Consider the following 19548-nt stretch of genomic DNA (forward strand, 5'->3'; position numbering starts at 1 on the left):
CCCTATAGTAAAGTATAGCAGTTCCCGACAACTAAATTATATGTGCTACTATTTTGGTACCATCCCTATAGTGAAGTATAGCAGTTCCCGACAACTAAATTATACGTGCCACTATTTTGATACCATCCCTATAGTGAAGTATAGCAGTTCCCGACAACTAAATTATACGTGCCACTATTTTGGTACCATTCCTATAGTGAAGTATAGTAGTTCCTGACAACTAAATTATATATTGCTACTATTTTGGTACCATCCCTATAGTAAAGTATAGCAGTTCCCGCCAACTAAATTATATGTGCCACTATTTTGGTACCATCCCTATAGTGAAGTATAGCAGTTCCCGACAACTAAATTATATGTGCTACTATTTTGGTACCATCCCTATAGTGAAGTATAGCAGTTCCCGACAACTAAATTATATGTGCTACTATTTTGGTACCATCCCTATAGTGAAGTATAGCAGTTCCCGACAACTAAATTATATGTGCTACTATTTTGGTACCATCCCTATAGTGAAGTATAGCAGTTCCCGACAACTAAATTATATGTGCTACTATTTTGGTACCATCCCTATAGTAAAGTATAGCAGTTCCCGACAACTAAATTAAATGTGCTACTATTTTGGTACCATCCCTATAGTAAAGTATAGCAGTTCCCGACAACTAAATTATATGTGCTACTATTTTGGTACCATCCCTATAGTGAAGTGTAGCAGTTCCCGCCAACTAAATTATATGTGCTACTATTTTGGTACCATTTCTGTAGGGAAGTATAACAGTTCCTGACAACTAAATTATATGTGCTACTATTTTGGTACCATCCCTATAGTAAAGTATAGCAGTTCCCGACAACTAAATTATACGTGCCACTATTTTGGTACCATCCCTACAGTGAAGTATAGCAGTTCCCGCCAACTATATTATATGTGCTACTATTTTGGTACCATTCCTATAGTGAAGTATAGCAGTTCCCGACAACTAAATTATATGTGCCACTATTTTGGCACCATCCCTATAGGGAAGTATAGCCGTTCCCGACAACTAAATTATATGTGCTACTATTTTGGTACCATCCCTATAGTGAAGTATAGCATTTCCCGACAACTAAATTATATGTGCTACTATTTTGGTACCATCCCTATAGTAAAGTATAGCAGTTCCCTCCAACTAAATTATATGTGCCACTATTTTGGTACTATCCCTATAGTGAAGTATAGCAGTTCCCGACAACTAAATTATACGTGCCACTATTTTGGTACCATCCCTATAGTGAAGTATAGCAGTTCCCGACAACTAAATTATACGTGCTACTATTTTGGTACCATCCCTATAGTAAAGTATAGCAGTTCCCGACAACTAAATTAAATGTGCTACTATTTTGGTACCATCCCTATAGTAAAGTATAGCAGTTCCCGACAACTAAATTATATGTGCTACTATTTTGGTACCATCCCTATAGTGAAGTGTAGCAGTTCCCGCCAACTAAATTATATGTGCTACTATTTTGGTACCATCCCTATACTGAAGTATAGCAGTTCCCGACAACTAAATTATATGTGCTACTATTTTGGTACCGTCCCTATAGTGAAGTATAGCAGTTCCCGACAACTAAATTATATGTGATACTATTTTGGTACCATCCCTATAGTGAAGTATAGCAGTTCCCGCCAACTATATTATATGTGCTACTATTTTGGTACCATTCCTATAGTGAAGTATAGCAGTTTCCGACAACTAAATTATATGTGCCACTATTTTGGTACCATCCCTATAGGGAAGTATAGCAGTTCCCGACAACTAAATTATATGTGCTACTATTTTGGTACCATCCCTATACTGAAGTATAGCAGTTCCCGACAACTAAATTATATGTGCTACTATTTTGGTACCGTCCCTATAGTGAAGTATAGCAGTTCCCGCCAACTATATTATATGTGATACTATTTTGGTACCATTCCTATAGTGCAGTATAGCAGTTCCCGACAACTAAATTATACGTGCCACTATTTTGGTACCATCCCTATAGTGAAGTATAGCAGTTCCCGCCAACTAAATTATACGTGCCATTATTTTGGTACCATCCCTATAGTGAAGTATAACAGTTCCCGACAACTAAATTATATGTGCTACTATTTTGGTACCATCCCTATAGTGAAGTATAGCAGTTCCCGACAACTAAATTATACGTGCCACTATTTTGATACCATCCCTATAGTGAAGTATAGCAGTTCCCGACAACTAAATTATACGTGCCACTATTTTGGTACCATTCCTATAGTGAAGTATAGCAGTTCCTGACAACTAAATTATATATTGCTACTATTTTGGTACCATCCCTATAGTAAAGTATAGCAGTTCCCGCCAACTAAATTATATGTGCCACTATTTTGGTACCATCCCTATAGTGAAGTATAGCAGTTCCCGACAACTAAATTATATGTGCTACTATTTTGGTACCATCCCTATAGTGAAGTATAGCAGTTCCCGACAACTAAATTATATGTGCTACTATTTTGGTACCATCCCTATAGTAAAGTATAGCAGTTCCCGACAACTAAATTAAATGTGCTACTATTTTGGTACCATCCCTATAGTAAAGTATAGCAGTTCCCGACAACTAAATTATATGTGCTACTATTTTGGTACCATCCCTATAGTGAAGTGTAGCAGTTCCTGCCAACTAAATTATATGTGCTACTATTTTGGTACCATTTCTGTAGGGAAGTATAACAGTTCCCGACAACTAAATTATATGTGCTACTATTTTGGTACCATCCCTACAGTGAAGTATAGCAGTTCCCGCCAACTATATTATATGTGCTACTATTTTGGTACCATTCCTATAGTGAAGTATAGCAGTTCCCGACAACTAAATTATATGTGCTACTATTTTGGTACCATTCCTATAGGGAAGTATAACAGTTCCCGACAACTAAATTATATGTGCTGCTATTTTGGTACCATCCCTATAGTAAAGTATAGCAGTTGCCGCCAACTTTATTATATGTGCTACTATTTTGGTACCATCCCTATAGTGAAGTATAACAGTTCCCGACAACTAAATTATATGTGCTACTATTTTGGTATCATCCCTATTGTGAAGTGTAGCAGTTCCCGCGAATTAAATCATATGTGCTACTATTTTGGTACTATTCCTATAGTGAAGTATAATTTGTGTGCAATTTTACTGTTAAAGAATTTTTGTCATTAAATCCATTTTCTAAGAAACATTTAATTTGGAACACACCTTCAGTTTATTTTATTTTCAGGCTAAACCTTGATACTTTTACAATCCACCAATGTCCAAACAAGCTGCAAATAATTTGGTTACTAGTGGCGGTCTTTATTGTCGATATAGTTATTGTCCGCTTGCTCGTTAGTAGTATTCAATAGGCTTTACTGCCACCTCCTAGGCCGCTCATTATTGACACGGTACCAAAATAGTGGCAAATACCAAAATAGTGGCTTAACAAACGCCCGCTTAGGTACGTGCTCTGCACAGTCAGCTGTGCCAATAAAATAAATGCGATATTTACTATATGGGGCCGCCATCTTGAATGCGGCATAAAACCATACGAGACAAGTTGTGAAACGCGTTTTTCAAATTCCTACAAATCAGGACAAAAATACCAATCTTTCACAAAAATACGATTCGTTGGGGTTATATTAAGCCAGCCGATAACAAAATTCGGCCGAATTCGTCGTTTTTGTGTGGAAAAATCCTTTGCATACCAACACCTAATTACACAAAGAACCTAGAACACTAAGCTGAAATGACAATTTTCGGTTTCAAATACCCCAGAAAAGTTACAAATGACTGGTTCAACAGTGTCAATCCTGACTGCGTAGGGTCGGCTCAGTCGATATTTAACTAACCAACCAACCAACCAACCATATACTAGTATAATTCTAAAAAAGAAAAAACAAACAAGTGTAAAATTATGAAGTCAAAGAAGAAACCGCAAATTAAATAAATATTTAAAATAACATTTCTATAATTGACAATTCAGTAAAAACTAATCCACTATCATCTGTTATGTATACTGTGAAATTTGGTCTCGGGGTTATTGAACATAAATATTAAATATGCGTTACTATTGAATCTTTTGATGCTTGTTTAAGGGAGCCCATTTATGTGTGTGTTTTTATTTTCGTCCTTCACAAGTGAACACATAAGATGATTAATATATTAATAATTACCCTGTGTTGTGTTCAACATGGCTCCCATGAGGCGAACTATTCTCGGGACGGACATCCGGGTTATTTTCACTGCCTGGCAACCATCACGGTGAAAACAAAGGCCATAAACTCTCAGAAAACGGTACTTTGGGATGGTTGTTGAGACTCCCCTGAACAGTGTAACTAGATTATCCCTACATGTGCAACATATAAAAATTTGGTTGCTCAGAATTACGTCAAAGAGTTGTTTGTGCTGTTTCTTCGACTTCAGCTGTTTTCATCAGCGTTCCACAGCTGCAGCTCGCACATAGCCCATAGAAATACATATTTGGTGATCGATGTCCTAAATAACTATTTAAAATAGCAAAAATAGAAATACATGGTACAGTGATGCGCGTCTTAGCAACGTAGAACGTTATGTGACGTAGCTCCGCGCCTGAAAATACAGCGCGTAAAATCGTTGTGTCGTCACAGGAAGCGCTGTCTCAGCACAGACTTAACAAGGGTCACGTGCCATCCTGTGATTGCTTGGGATAAATGGCTGAGAATGCACAGATCTGTGTCCAATCTCCCAGGCAGAGTTCTATTCCACGAATATATCTCTGCCTCCACACGATCTTATGCTTGTCGTTGATTGGTCGATGCGTCACAGTGGCACTACTTTCAAAGGCGCCCAACAAAACATTGCCATGCAAGTGTTCGATTTTCGAACCCGACGTATATGTGTACGCGTTGTTTACAGATTTTGGCTGTTTTCAAAGTTAGAAGCTTTTTTTTTTCTTTCTGTAACACAAACGGTGTGGCAGTAGGAATATTTAGTCGTCAATACTAGGAACTGCTTTCGTTAGTTTGTAATTCTTTGCCTGGCAATCGACAAGACGGTCAGTTTGATGAACCGAGTAACACCTTGGTAACGGTTATTACGCAATGGAATTATTTTGTTTTGTAAATTATAACTATTGCACCGTTTTGGCAAAAAAAAAATCATTATCAGCTATCGATGAAATCTTTTAAAACTAGTTTATCAGTAGGAATAAATCAACACAAGATCCCTCTCATAACAAAAATACGCAAATAATTGGCGTAGTAAAAGTCTTGTGGTGTTTCACCACAAAATGGCGGTGTGCGTTGTGTCGTCACCGGAAGCGCTGTCCCAGCACAAACCTGTGTCATCAATCTCCATCCCAGAGGCCTTTGCGCTTTACGCAATAGTGCCTCTGCCACAGGCAGCCTTCAATTTTGTGGTCAATCACCTCACTACGCACGGTCATTTTTCCGCGGTTGTTTCATTTGAAACCGAACTACAAAAAGTGGGAAAAAACGTATGTGACATCCGAACTATTTATTAATGTCAGACTTCAGTAAAAACGTAAATACGAACCATTTTATCGCTATGTTTTGCAAGGTAATGTTACTGTAGTGAAAAGGCGCACGTGATACACTAAAACTGGGGAGAAAAAAACTCTCTGTTAACGAATATAGTTGGGAAAGAAACATTAAAGACTAATTTCACTGAAAGGGGTTTCCTAACATTTCCGTTCATCTTGTATTCTGGTGAATATTTCAAAACTATTTCTGGCTTGAACGGGTTCGATTTTCGGCGTCTAACAGCCATAGAACACACAGGTTCTAGTAAGTTAATAAAGTTAGTCATTTATAGTAGAAACTAACGCTTTGGCATGTAGAAAAGGATTGTACTTTTCTAACGCAAGTCATGTATATTTTAATCTAATTAACTGCACATTTTATTCGGAGTTAGGGCGTGAAACGTCTTATTAAAATGATTAATTTGCATATTCGAATATGTTCGAACTACAAGACCCAGTCGGTTAACACAGTTACGTTTAAGCCACCGTGTTACTTCAATCACTTTAATAAAACATTTTACGTCCTAAATCTGAAAGAACTGTTCGGTAAATTAAATTAAAACATACATGTTTTACGCTTGGAAAGTGCAGTCCTTTCAAAGTTATCAAGACATTAGATTATACAATAAATTACTAACTTTATAAACTTATTAGAACCTGTGTGTTCTATAACTATTAGAAGCGGAGAACCGAATCCGTTCAAGCTAGAAATAGTATTAAAATATTCACCAGAAAACAAGACGAACGGGGTTGTTATGAAAATCCCTTCGAGTAAAATTAGTGTTTAATTCTTTCCCCATCTTATGTACATAAACAGAACGCCGTTTTCCCTAGTTTAAGTTTACTAGTATCACGTGCGCCATTTCACTAAATAACAATACCTTGCAAAACATGGTCCGTGATAAAATGGTTCGTATTTACGTTTCTACTGAAGTCTGACATTAATAAATAGTTCGGATGTTACATACGTTTTTTTTTCATTTTTTGTGATACGTTTTCAGATGTAAAAACTACAGGAAAATGGCCGTGCGTAGTGAGGTGACTGACCACGAAATTGAAGGCTGCCTGTGGCAGAGGCACTATTGCGTAAAGCGCAAAGACCTCTGGGAAGGAGATTGCCGACGATTGTCTTCGAAACGTTCTGAGTTCCGAACAAACTCTCGGCACTCCTTGCGCGATATGCGTCAGATCGGTGTAGAGAGGACGAATTCACAGAGTAATGAACGCACGCTGCGTGACACTACACGATTTGCTGGGACTTAGAGTGCTAACCTGTTCAATTGGCCATCGATTAATCGATTAACAATTTGACAACAAATGCATTCATTTTCCAACTGCCTAGGTGTGTGTTTGTATGTGTCGAGTCACCTGTATGTAGCATGAACATTCTGATATTTTATCCTTTGTGTGTTTATTTGGTAACACGAAAGTCAGTATTTCATGGAATAAAAATATTTTAAAAAAATCGACAAACAATGCAACTCGTGTACATTTAATGACGTCCACAGCAAACTGAAATTGTTGAGTCACTCAATGTAGTTTGCTGATTTAAATTCTGAAGAAAAAAAAACCTCAATTGCATTCATTTTACTCAGTTTACAATACAACACTATAGGGTTTAACGCTACCAGACAATCGCAAAGTCACTGTTTCCATGGAAACAACTTTAAGTTCGAGTAACCCCGATTTTTATTTGGAGGAAAATTTCACCCAGTAAAATATCAAGGATTGACAGTGCTTTTTAAAATGTTCACATTGTTCACTACTTAACAGAGGTCAATTCTATAAGTTGTTCGTTATATCCCTTTCAAATGAAAAAATACGCAGAGCTGACACGGAGCCCTTACAGTTTTCTTCAACCTCTATCTTTCCAGGTTTGGATGAGCATATACCTTTAGAAAGTTAAAAAAAAAAGTTTTTTTTACTTTTTCATACCTGTTGAATGTCCTTGTTCGCATATCATGCGCATCTCGATTCGAGTATTACCGGATGCGTACAAGACAAAATACCCACCTAACGATCGGACGCTTGAATTTTTAACGACTTGTCATCATCGAGCCATAAATTTAATGTCTGCATTGGATGACCTTTCATGCGTAGATTGCTGTTAAGTGTGGACAATATTTCACTCTAATATTTCACTGAACATATCCATAGAATATTGAACTGATCCATAGAAGGGTGTGATTATTATACAGTTATAGGTCTCGCTTGAGGCCCATATTAATAAGTATTGTCCTCTAAGATGCTGTTAATGCCCTCGACTGCGGCCAAAACCAGTGTCATAAACAGTCAGGAAGTAAGGAAGGTGAATCTGAACCTCCGAGTCAAAACCAAATTAGCCTTCTGTGGCGAAACATCTTGCTGTCGTCAAGTGTCCCGAATGTCATGACGTCACAGGACAGTGGCACACAAATAAACTTCAGAGTCACCAAATACAGGAGTAGTGATGAATGTTATTGATATTTTCACCCAGCAACGTTATTAAATTGCGTAAGTGTTAATTTATAATACCAAGATATTGTTATGTCAGAGCGTTATGTATAATTGATGTAATTGTTGATAAATAAAACGCAGCCAGCTTGTATATGTCTTTGTTTTATTGGTAATAATGATGACTAACATTTGCAGGAAACGTCCTGAAAAGATCAACAAGTTGGTTACCATAGTGATAATATACATTGCGTTACTTCATCCATGACAATTTCAGTATCACGCATGTTTGCTCCAGTAATTAAATAAAAAAAATCATCACTTCGAAGAAGAGCGCATGACAGAGAGGTTCATTTGTTAGATCTCGATAATTTTCCGGAACGGAAAAACAAGAGGCGTGCTCGATGGATGTCGTTGTTCCTTTGAGTCAGATGGACAACACTGACCACCAAACAAAAAAAGCAGGTATGAGTGCTGAGGCATCATTTGTTGTTGCCTTACTCTCGAATTGTATGTTTATTTTTAACACTCTTTTCTCGAATGTGTTGTTTTTCAGAAGACGACACGGCATCACAGTCACAAGAACCGGAAAAACCCTCCAGATTGACGCTTGCTGTAATTTATGCTCAAAATACGACGGCCCATGGTTTGGCTAACACTGTCAATGCTGGTACACTACACAAGCGCCTGTTTTGGATACTGACTTTCATAATATGTATGGTAACGCTGGTTGTACAAGCGCAGTCGGTGATCAGACTGTATCTAAGTTATCCCAAGGCAGTCTCAGTGGAGATAAAGAGCCGCTCCAAACTCGACTTCCCAGCTGTCACGGTGTGCAACCTGAACATGGCCAGGGTATCAAGGTGGAATGGAACAAGATTTCAAGAGCTTCTGGACGTTGATAGAATGCAATTTGACATTGACGAATGGTTTTCGGAGAACCTAGGAAGCTCGGATGCCCCGGAACCTGACACGTCTACCCAAGCAGATGTACCTATAAACGCGACATCGTCGGGTGATGCACCCGTAAACACGACATCGTCAGGTGATGCACCCGTAAACACGACATCGTCAGGTGATGCACCCGTAAACACGACATCGTCAGGTGCTAGAAAACGACGTGCGGTTGTTGCTAAACACCCAGTTACTGATTTACTTGGTCAAGGAACACTGTCGGAATTCTTGAAGACCCTCGGACCTGGTTTACAGTCGTCATGGATTCGTCAGTACGCCAAAGAAAATGTCATAACACGGCCCAAACGAAATTCAGGAAACGATAGTGAAACGTCTGAAACAGATGGTTCGGACGACACGGATAATGGAAATAGCGAAGGAAGCGAAATGGGAAGCGAAAGAGGAAGCATGGGATTCTATGCTTCTGACGATTACGACGATTTTTCAAGCAATGCATTTATGGACTATGGGCTAGGTGGTACGAATCCTAACGACTGGAGTACTTTTTATACGAAATCAAGCACAGACGATTTCTCTGATCTTCGCGCTGCTTTGCGTATGACCCAGGCGGAAATCGAAGAGTATGGTGAAAGGGCGGAAGATTTCATTGTTCAGTGCTCATTCGACAGATCAAGCTGCTCGTCGAAGTAAGTTTCATGTTATTATAATTATTTTTAAAAACAAAATATTCGCCGGTGTGTATATTAAAGTAACTTTCACCAAGAAAATATTATAACGCATCTAATAATCAAGTATTCTAATTAATAACTTTTTCCAGGGACTTTACCGTATCTCAGAATGACGTTTACGGGAATTGCTTTACGTTTAATGGGATAACCGGCAATAAAACCAGACGTACTACTAAAGCAGGGGAGCAATACGGTTAGTTGGCTCATTGTTTGTTTTCACTACATGGACAATTTTATATTAAAGAGTCGCGTTAGAAATGTTTTTCGTGGCCACGTATGCAGACCGCTCGATGTACTTGCCCTAGAAAAAAGGGTTAACTTTCATATGCATCTATATACGTGAGGCTCAGTGGTGATCTCCAACGTTTTGGCCAATGTATGGCTGGACTCCAAACTATCCACAACACTGCTGCTTCTTGAAGCGCTACATAAGCTACATAAATAACTGACACGATGACCGTAACACTAGTCTCGCAAATCCATAATTCCATTAAGTGTGGGTTAAATATGTATGTGTGTACCTTTACAGGCTTGAAATTAACACCGTATGTGTGTACCGTTACATGCTTGAAATTAACACTGTATATGTGTACCGTTACATGCTTGAAATTAACACCGTATGTGTGTACCGTTACATGCTTGAAATTAACACCGTATGTGTGTACGTTACAGGCTTGAAATTAACACTGTATATGTGTACCATTACAGGCTTTAAAAGTAACACTGTATGTGTGTACCATTACAGGCATGGAATTAACACTGTATGTGTGTACCGTTACATGCTTGAAATTGACACTGTATGTGTGTACCGTTACAGGCTTGAAATTAACACTGTATGTGTGTATCGTTACAGGCATGGAATTAACACTGTATGTGTGTACCGTTACATGCTTGAAATTGACACTGTATGTGTGTACCGTTACAGGCTTGAAATTAACACTGTATGTGTATACCGTTACAGGCATGACATTAACACTGTATGTATGTATCGTTACAGGCTTGAAATTAACACCGTATGTGTGTACCGTTACATGCTTGAAATTAACACTGTATGTGTGTACCGTTACATGCTTGAAATTAACACCGTATGTGTGTACCGTTACAGGCTTGAAATTAACACTGTATGTGTGTACCGTTACAGGCTTGAAATTAACACTGTATGTGTGTATCGTTACAGGCTTGAAATTAACACCGTATGTGTGTACCGTTACATGCTTGAAATTAACACTGTATGTGTGTACCGTTACAGGCTTGAAATTAACACTGTATGTGTGTACCGTTACAGGCTTGAAATTAACACTGTATGTGTATACCATTACATGCTTGAAATTAACACTGTATGTGTGTACCGTTACAGGCTTGAAATTAACACTGTATGTGTGTACCGTTACAGACTTGAAATTGACACTGTATGTGTGTACCGTTACAGGCTTGAAATTAACACTGTATGTGTGTACCGGTACAGGCTTGAAATTAACACTGTATGTGTGTACCGTTACATGCTTGAAATTGACACTGTATGTGTGTACCGTTACATGCTTGAAATTGACATTGTATGTGTGTAGCGTTACATGCTTGATATTGACACTGTATGCGTGTACCGTTGCATGCTTGAAATTGACACTGTATGCATGTAGCGTTACATGCTTGAAATTGACACTGTATGTGTGTACCGTTACATGCTTGAAATTAACACTGTATGTGTGTAGCGTTACATGCTTGAAATTGACACTGTATGTGTGTACCGTTACAGGCATGAAATTAACAGTGTAAGTGTGTATCGTTACATACTTGAAATTGACACTGTATGTGTGTATCGTTACAGGCTTGAAATTATCATTGCGTGTGTGTACCTTTACAGGCTTGAAATTAGCACTGCGTGTGTGTACTGTTACAGGCTTGAAATTAACACTGTATGTATGTGTGTACCGTTACAGGCTTGAAATTAACACTGTATGTGTGTACCGTTACATGCTTGAAATTAACACCGTATGTCTGTACCGTTACAGGCTTGAAATTAACACTGTATGTGTGTACCGTTACAGGCTTGAAATTAACACCGTATGTCTGTACCGTTACATGCTTGAAATTAACAATGTATGTGTGTACCGTAACATGCTTGAAATTAACACTGTATGTGTGTATCGTTACATGCTTGAAATTAACACTGTATGTGTGTACCGTTACATGCTTGAAATTGACATTGTATGTGTGTAGCGCTACATGCTTGATATTGACACTGTATGCGTGTACCGTTGCATGCTTGAAATTGACACTGTATGCGTGTAGCGTTACATGCTTGAAATTGACACTGTATGTGTGTACCGTTACATGCTTGAAATTAACACTGTATGTGTGTAGCGTTACATGCTTGAAATTGACACTGTATGTGTGTACCGTTACAGGCATGAAATTAACAGTGTAAGTGTGTATCGTTACATACTTGAAATTGACACTGTATGTGTGTATCGTTACAGGCTTGAAATTATCATTGCGTGTGTGTACCTTTACAGGCTTGAAATTAGCACTGCGTGTGTGTACTGTTACAGGCTTGAAATTAACACTGTATGTATGTGTGTACCGTTACAGGCTTGAAATTACCACTGTATGTGTGTACCGTTACATGCTTGAAATTAACACCGTATGACTGTACCGTTACAGGCTTGAAATTAACACTGTATGTGTGTACCGTTACAGGCTTGAAATTAACACCGTATGTCTGTACCGTTACATGCTTGAAATTAACAATGTATGTGTGTACCGTAACATGCTTGAAATTAACACTGTATGTGTGTACCGTTACAGGCTTGAAATTAACACTGTATGTCGATGCTGACGAATACGTAGGATTGTTCACTCAACAAGAAGGAGCGCGAGTCGTGGTACATCCGGGTAGCCTTTACCCGGTACCTGAATCAGTTGGACTCACGGCGGGTGTTGGACAGTCGCTGTCGATAGGATTAAAGAAGGTAAAACCGAAATACTAACTGAATTTTTACATTGCCAAATCCGAGTAAACCCAAGATTTTGAGTTGAATTTCGGGTTTTATTACTGTATCGATGAAACCTGTATAATTTGACAGATTAAACAGGCTGTTTTATTGTTCAGTGCACAGATCAAAGTAACGCGTATTACGTGTAATATTATTGTATCACAGTTGCCCGTATGTGAATCAATAAACCTTCAGGTTCAGCACGTAACTTTGAATGTTGTGACGAAAATGAACCTACGACCAGAACAATAGGAATAGTTACCGTTTTTCGCTTAATTTCAGAAAGCCATTGAGCGACTACCTAGTCCTTGGGGAAAGTGTTTGAACAATGATGAAGACAAAACAAGACCTGGATTCAAGTACTCAAAATTAGTGAGTATCCTCTGGGGCGGAGCTACGTCACAAGACGTTCCACGTTGCTACGACGCGCATCACTGTACATGCATTTCTATGGGCTCTGTGCGCGCTGCTGTGGAACGCCGGTCGAGCCGGTGAAAATTCGAGAAAACAACACAAACTCAACTTTGAAGTAATCCTGAACAACCAAATTTATATATGTTACACACGTAGGGCTAATCTTGTTACACTGTTCAGGGGACTCTCAACAACCATCGCAAAGTACCGTTTTCTGCGAGTTTTTGGTCTTTGTTTTCACCGCGAGGGTTGTCAGGCGGTAGAAAATGCCCGGATATCCGCCCCCCGAGGATACCCTCGTGAAACGTGTAAGCTAGCAACACCGCCATCACGCCATTCCTCCAGTAAAAAATGAAACAGCAAAAAATGTTTAATGTATGATCGACGAAACAGTTTGAATATGCAGCGCTAAGACTATCGCGCAAGTTACTTAAAATTTTGCCATCAACTGAAAGTTGTTTTTATTTGAGCATTTTGATAAAAACATAAAGCTGCTTTGGCCAAAAAAAGTAAGGGAAACCATTTAGCTCAAAACTCTAATGCGCATGTCTACCGGATTTACCTATATGTACTGTTATTTTAAGTGCACACAGTTGTGTTACTAAAATTGCAAAGTGCAGTATAACCAGCCTTTCACGAGTGTTTATTCTAAATAATTAATTAGATAATATTAATTAAAACGCAAATCACTAGAATAAGATAATTTAATTTGTCCTCTGCTTGCCTATGCATCAAGACGACACAGTTTAGTTAATTAGTTGATTAACGGCCAAATTCTTCTCTAAATGTCAGGATCTTGTCGCTTACAAATGGGACATGGTCGATATAGCGTGGCATGTTAAGCAATGTCGCTAATAAATTAGTAATTAAGTCATAAATAATTAAAGTGCAGGGGTCGTTGTACGACCACCGCCCATTAATTACGTTCGCACAAAGAATGTATTTTTATGATTACGTGGAACATTGATAGTAATAATAGTGTATCATATCCACTTCTAATACATTATAAGTTATTAAGCATCAGTTATTCTCAACTTTCGCCCCAGAACGGGATAGAAATAAAATAACACCCAGAACGAGCATGAGTCACTCTCTCGTATACATCACATGCTACAACTAAACACCGACAATGTGAAAAATTGAACAGCGGGACCCCTCCCAGTTGAAAGTGTGGAATGGCAAGTTTATAATAAAATTAAATAGTGAACATCATCATCACAGGAATTGAACGTATCCGAAATGAAGCAAATTCAACGACATACTTGTACTGGCGATATTGGAAAAAAATGAACCTGCTGAGTTCCCTCTCTCCAAATCAGTCATCCCGCATTGGTACAGAGTCTGGCCATAGCGTGAAGCACTGTTGTTCGTAACGTAGTGTTCTATATACTCCTTACAAATCGCGCCCTCTATTTTCGTTTTGACACACCTGCGCATGTAGCAGACGGCCGTAGCGTGTCATTGTTTACATACAAGCGTCTACCCATGAGCCTTTGCATTTTAGCGTGCGTTGTTATCATCGCCTAGGACCCAATCCTCACGCGTGCGCAGGTGACGACCCTACCGCCATAATGTAACACCGCACTTATGATGATGTTATATTTAATAAAAACACCAGCAAACCCGATTTTCGGGTTAGATATCTGTGCTCGAAAGCAAACATACACATTTAAAGTGAATCCACGACTAATTCGTTTCACCTCACGTTCGTGCATATAGGATTGCAGCAGACGATGTCTTCAAGAGAAGTTATGGATTCGATGTAACTGTGTCGACAATAATGTACTGGAGGGATTCTATAACGTGTGCAATATAGTGTCGAAAAAAGATGGTGGGTGTTCGATGCCTGGATTCCAGTTGTTATTGTTTTTTATATTTTTCTTTTTCTGTGATCCAAATTATACTTTTAATCCTTTTTTCATTGTTCTGTAGATTTATTTTATATTGTTAGAATTTCGAGTCAGTAGCTTATAACTTCTTATGATGGTACGGTCTTATAACTTCTGAGCTATTGTGTCTAGTACATTTCCCATTATTTGAAATTTAAAACTTTTTCACGTGATTTAAGCGTTAATCCAGGTATAAGTCAATAATTAACACTTTTATGCTCCCATTTTTCTTGCCAATAATTGACGTATATTTATACTCCGACCATTATTAGACCGTCGCTAAACATCATTGGCTCACTATGTGTTTCTAAGGACAGTGACAGTCTCATACCACAATGCGTGGGACTGGCGTATTTGTCCGATGAGAGCCTAGTTGAATGCTAGTGTGATCATTGACCAAACAGTTTGCTTATTCTACTGAACAACCCACCATAACGTTTTAGCTTGGAATTTTACTGGGTATTTTCTTCCTACCATATTAGGAAATGCGAATTCCAAATATGGTATGATTACACGCAAGCGTCCTCTAATAATAAAAACAAACATGACTGCCACCAGGGTTTGACCGGTCTCCAAACAAAGAAGTTCGCTTATTGTGTTCTAAACTTTTTGGATTTCGGCATTCTCAGATGTATCATTGGAAGGAAAAGATGTATAATAATAAAGTTGTTACGAGGATACCTCAAAGTATGCACGAAGACAGTACGCCGTCACAGTACTGTCTTCGTGCATACATTGAGGTATCCTCGTAATAACCTCATAGTATTATATTTGGTCTATTATTATTAATATTATTGCTCTAACTTTTAATTAGTGTTGTGTACTGACAAGGCATATTTAACATTCTTCAGAGAAATGTCGTCAGTTGGTACGCGCACATTTTCATTCGGAAACTACTGCTGAAGACTGTGGTTGCCTAGATTCTTGCTAGTAAGTCCAGATATATCTTACATTTTGGTACGGCATCATTACGTTATATAGTTAATCCGAGCAAACGATGCAACAATATACATTGTGTGTATTTTTCCCTATTTTTTTTCTTGACAACTTACTTTTTCATTGGGGGAATCAAATCATTAGGGTCCACTTGCAAAAATATTAGCGGTTTTACACGCGTATGATCGTTGAGTTTCAGATGGGATGTCGCTGTATTGACATCATTTCTTCTATCTTTCTCTTCCCAGCGAAGAAATTTTTGAAACCACGGCGTCCGTTTCGCAGTGGCCGTCTGAGTTCTACGTTGTAAGTATCCGATTCAGATCGACTCCATATTATCAACATTTCTGATATTCCTACGAATACATCGCGCCCTCTTGTGATAGAGAGCTCATAAGACATTCGTCTTTAAGAATAGACCACTTTCCTGAATGTAGCGTGGCTGAAGTGCAGAAAAACGTATGTTTATACCATAATGATGGCGGCAAATACAGACACGTCAGCTTGCTGATATTTGATAAATAGGAGTTTTTTTTCTTGAGAGACGTCGATTGATATATCCACAAGCGCAATAACATGCGTACATGGTTCCTTTAATCCTCATATTCGGTATGCGCGCGCATGCGAAACGCCGTATCTTCGACATTCAGGGAAAGTGGTCTATATAGTATAATAGCCCAAAAATAGAGTCTTCATTAATTGACGGCTACAGATCAAAACGATAACGACGATTTGTTATCCGTTCATACCATAGAAACGAAATCGTTTTCTTTGTGTTATATGTGTCGATCTGTTTTTCAAAGTGTAAGCGGTTAAATGTTAAATTAATAACATAGTTCTATGTTGTAAATAGCACTTGATGATTCTAGCTCCGTTATTATACCACGTAGAAAAATTATCGCTTTTAATTTGTGTAATTAAAATGGAATAGTGCTCTACTTACTTAACGAGAGAGAACATGGAACACTAGTTGAGTGAAAAAACAAGACTCGTGGAACTGTCACTCTAACGAGATCTTCGAGTTGACGACAGTTTGCGTCTAAGTCCTACTCATTTTTTTATTTGTATTTTCACAGAACCATCTACTAAATAAAACAGCTGGAAAAAACACCACAACTGCTGAGTTCATGAAAGTAATGAAAGAACTGGACTCAATTAAGTAACTACTGGTGTATTTTTATATTAACGATCATTGTACTTTAGTGGGATGAATATTAAATGTATACAATATACTTATAAAGTTTGTTTAAATACGCGGTGACGTTATTTGAAGAATGACAATAGGCAGAGCACTGCAACCTTCATAATAGCTTACATTCTAAATTATCACTGATTGGAGCATAATAGAGAACCTATTCATAGGTTTCCAGCGTCGATATCCAACCAAACCTGGTGGTGTTTGAACCGGGTTACAATTATTTTCAAATATGTGCATAAGAACTATGTAATTTGCATAAATAATCAATTAAACTATTCTGTCTTACGCAGGAGAAACTTTGCAAAGGTACAGGTATATTTTGAGGATTTGAATGTGGAAACAATCACTGAGGTCAAAGCTTACCAGGTATGCTATATTTGATACATATTATTAAAGATAATGATCAATCTGTTTCAATTAACAATTAGTTGCGCGCCGGAACTTTCTGATGTGCTGAAATCCTGTCGCTAACATCCGATGTTTCTGCTGTATTAAATCCCTGCGTTAAGAAAATGAACATTGTTATTCGATGTTATGGTTCAAACCAAATTTAGATATATAAGGTCACGCGAGAAGCCGAATGGGACGACAGTTTGAGTTTCAACGCTGAACCGATCGAGAAAGTAATTCTCCCACATTTCATCCTGATTCAACTTTTGGATTCGCCATAGAGCCAAACTTTTAAAATCGAATTAGTGTTCACTTTTCATGGCAATGTTTTAGTTTTCTGTATATCATAATTTGGTCATCAACATGCAATAACAAACAATATTAAACATATCATGGACCTATGTGTTTAGAGGTCCATGAACATGTATATGTTTTCACACATATTACATCTTTGAGATTCTTCAAACGTAAATTAAGTTCATAGAAACCAATAACGAAGCAACCAGGACCGTCGTCAGCAACTGATTGGGGACTTTGATAAATTTACTTACCCTCGTTACTAACCAAATCTAGCTCAGTGTTTACGGTTATTTCCGGAGTGTAGCGTCAACTATCATGACGACCAAAATTCGGTCTGTACTTTTATTTCAGGAGGAGAACATGTTGGGAGATCTTGGAGGAACTATGGGTCTTTTCCTCGGTATGTCCGTCATAAGCATCATGGAGTTTGTGGAGTTCATCTTGTCACTGTGCGGCATACTGATTAAACCTGCAAGCAAGACGAGCAAAAAAGTAGGCACGCAGAGCCAAACGTGGCAAGTCAATCATATTTATGTCTGGTCGTGTGATTCTTCCTTGCGATTGGATACACGAAAATATCTATTTTCTATTTTTGTTCAACTTTTCCTTGAATGGTGCGGTTTTTTTACTTGTTGAGATTTATGGTGATTTGTTGGTTTTAGTGGCACTCTAAAAACATTTCTTCTTTTTGAATGAATGAATGAATGAATGAATGAATGAATGAATGAATGAATGAATGAGTGAATGAATGAATGAATGAATGATCGAACTAACAAAGGAACGAAAAAACGAACCAGCAAACCATCTATACACGTATACCACAAACAACACACTGTCGAACGAATGACATTGTGGTAGGTGGTTAACGAGAAGGAATAAAGATATAATCTTTCATTCGTTGTTAGTCATTACAGTAGTATGACTCGATATTATATCAACAGGCAGACAAACCTCGTGCATATTAGATGTGTTAAGCTAAGCATTTATTTGTCACTATCTAATCTCTCATGTGCGATATTGTTTTCCTGTTTCAGATGCGGGAACGGTCGGACTCTTACGCACCAACATCCTAACCTTGTGCAATATTCGATTTCTGTGTAAACAATTTTCAGCCCTAATATATGCGTTTCGCAAATGTAGATCGTGTACGATGTGATTGAAATGACATCCATGTTTTATATCAATAACTGTAATCTACAAATAATAATGTGTTTTATCTAACTAGACAGTTATAGCAATGTTTTATCATATTTAATAATTTATTATTCATATATTGTATTCAATAATGTAACAGTAATGTAGTAATTAAATTAATAGTTCATGTTGTACATTTTGATAATTTCAAAAGCATACAAATATGAAAATATTATAGTTGAACTACTACAATTCTTTTCAGTGTTTGGATTATATTATGTATTATTTCCTATTTGTGTGATATTACACGGAGTATGTACATCCCGCATACGAATTCTAAATATGGAAAGATTACGCAATATTTCAAGTTGCTTGGCAGACATATTTGAAAAGGTAGTTCATACTGACGAAAACCATCTAGCTCAGTTGACGGATTCATACACGATTCGAATGGGTCGGACAGGTGTATACTTAGAAGCACATTACGAGAGATACAGCAAAGTATACACGACGACTATGACGTGGAATATCATTGTAACGTGTACATTGAGATTATCTGAAGTTGAGAAAAACAAAATCGAAACATGTGCTGGAAAAGTAGCACTGGTATGTGTTCAAGTATAGTATAGTAAAGTATAGAAAAAAAATTAACATATTCATTGAAAAAGTTCAT

The 19548-nt window shown here is 37.8% G+C and overlaps 1 protein-coding gene and 1 long non-coding RNA gene across 2 annotated transcripts; both read left to right on the top strand.

Annotated features, from left to right (window-relative positions):
- The first annotated feature begins 9505 nt into the window (after positions 1 to 9505).
- Positions 9506 to 12541, top strand: LOC146738950 (uncharacterized). Its single transcript, XR_014930570.1, has 3 exons — positions 9506 to 9579; positions 9711 to 9814; positions 12427 to 12541. It is a non-coding gene; the product is annotated as an uncharacterized LOC146738950 (long non-coding RNA).
- Positions 12542 to 16331: 3790 nt separating this feature from the next.
- On the top strand, positions 16332 to 18814 carry LOC102809497 (acid-sensing ion channel 4-B-like). The gene is made up of 5 exons (XM_085503982.1): positions 16332 to 16337; positions 16930 to 17012; positions 17342 to 17417; positions 18093 to 18233; positions 18776 to 18814. Exons 1-5 carry the CDS (start codon positions 16332 to 16334, stop codon positions 18812 to 18814), a joined length of 345 nt encoding a protein of 114 aa, XP_085360108.1.
- Positions 18815 to 19548: the final 734 nt, after the last annotated feature.

Source organism: Saccoglossus kowalevskii, chromosome 9, assembly GCF_978046115.1.
Source record: "Saccoglossus kowalevskii chromosome 9, keSacKowa6.1, whole genome shotgun sequence".
NCBI lineage: Eukaryota > Metazoa > Hemichordata > Enteropneusta > Harrimaniidae > Saccoglossus > Saccoglossus kowalevskii.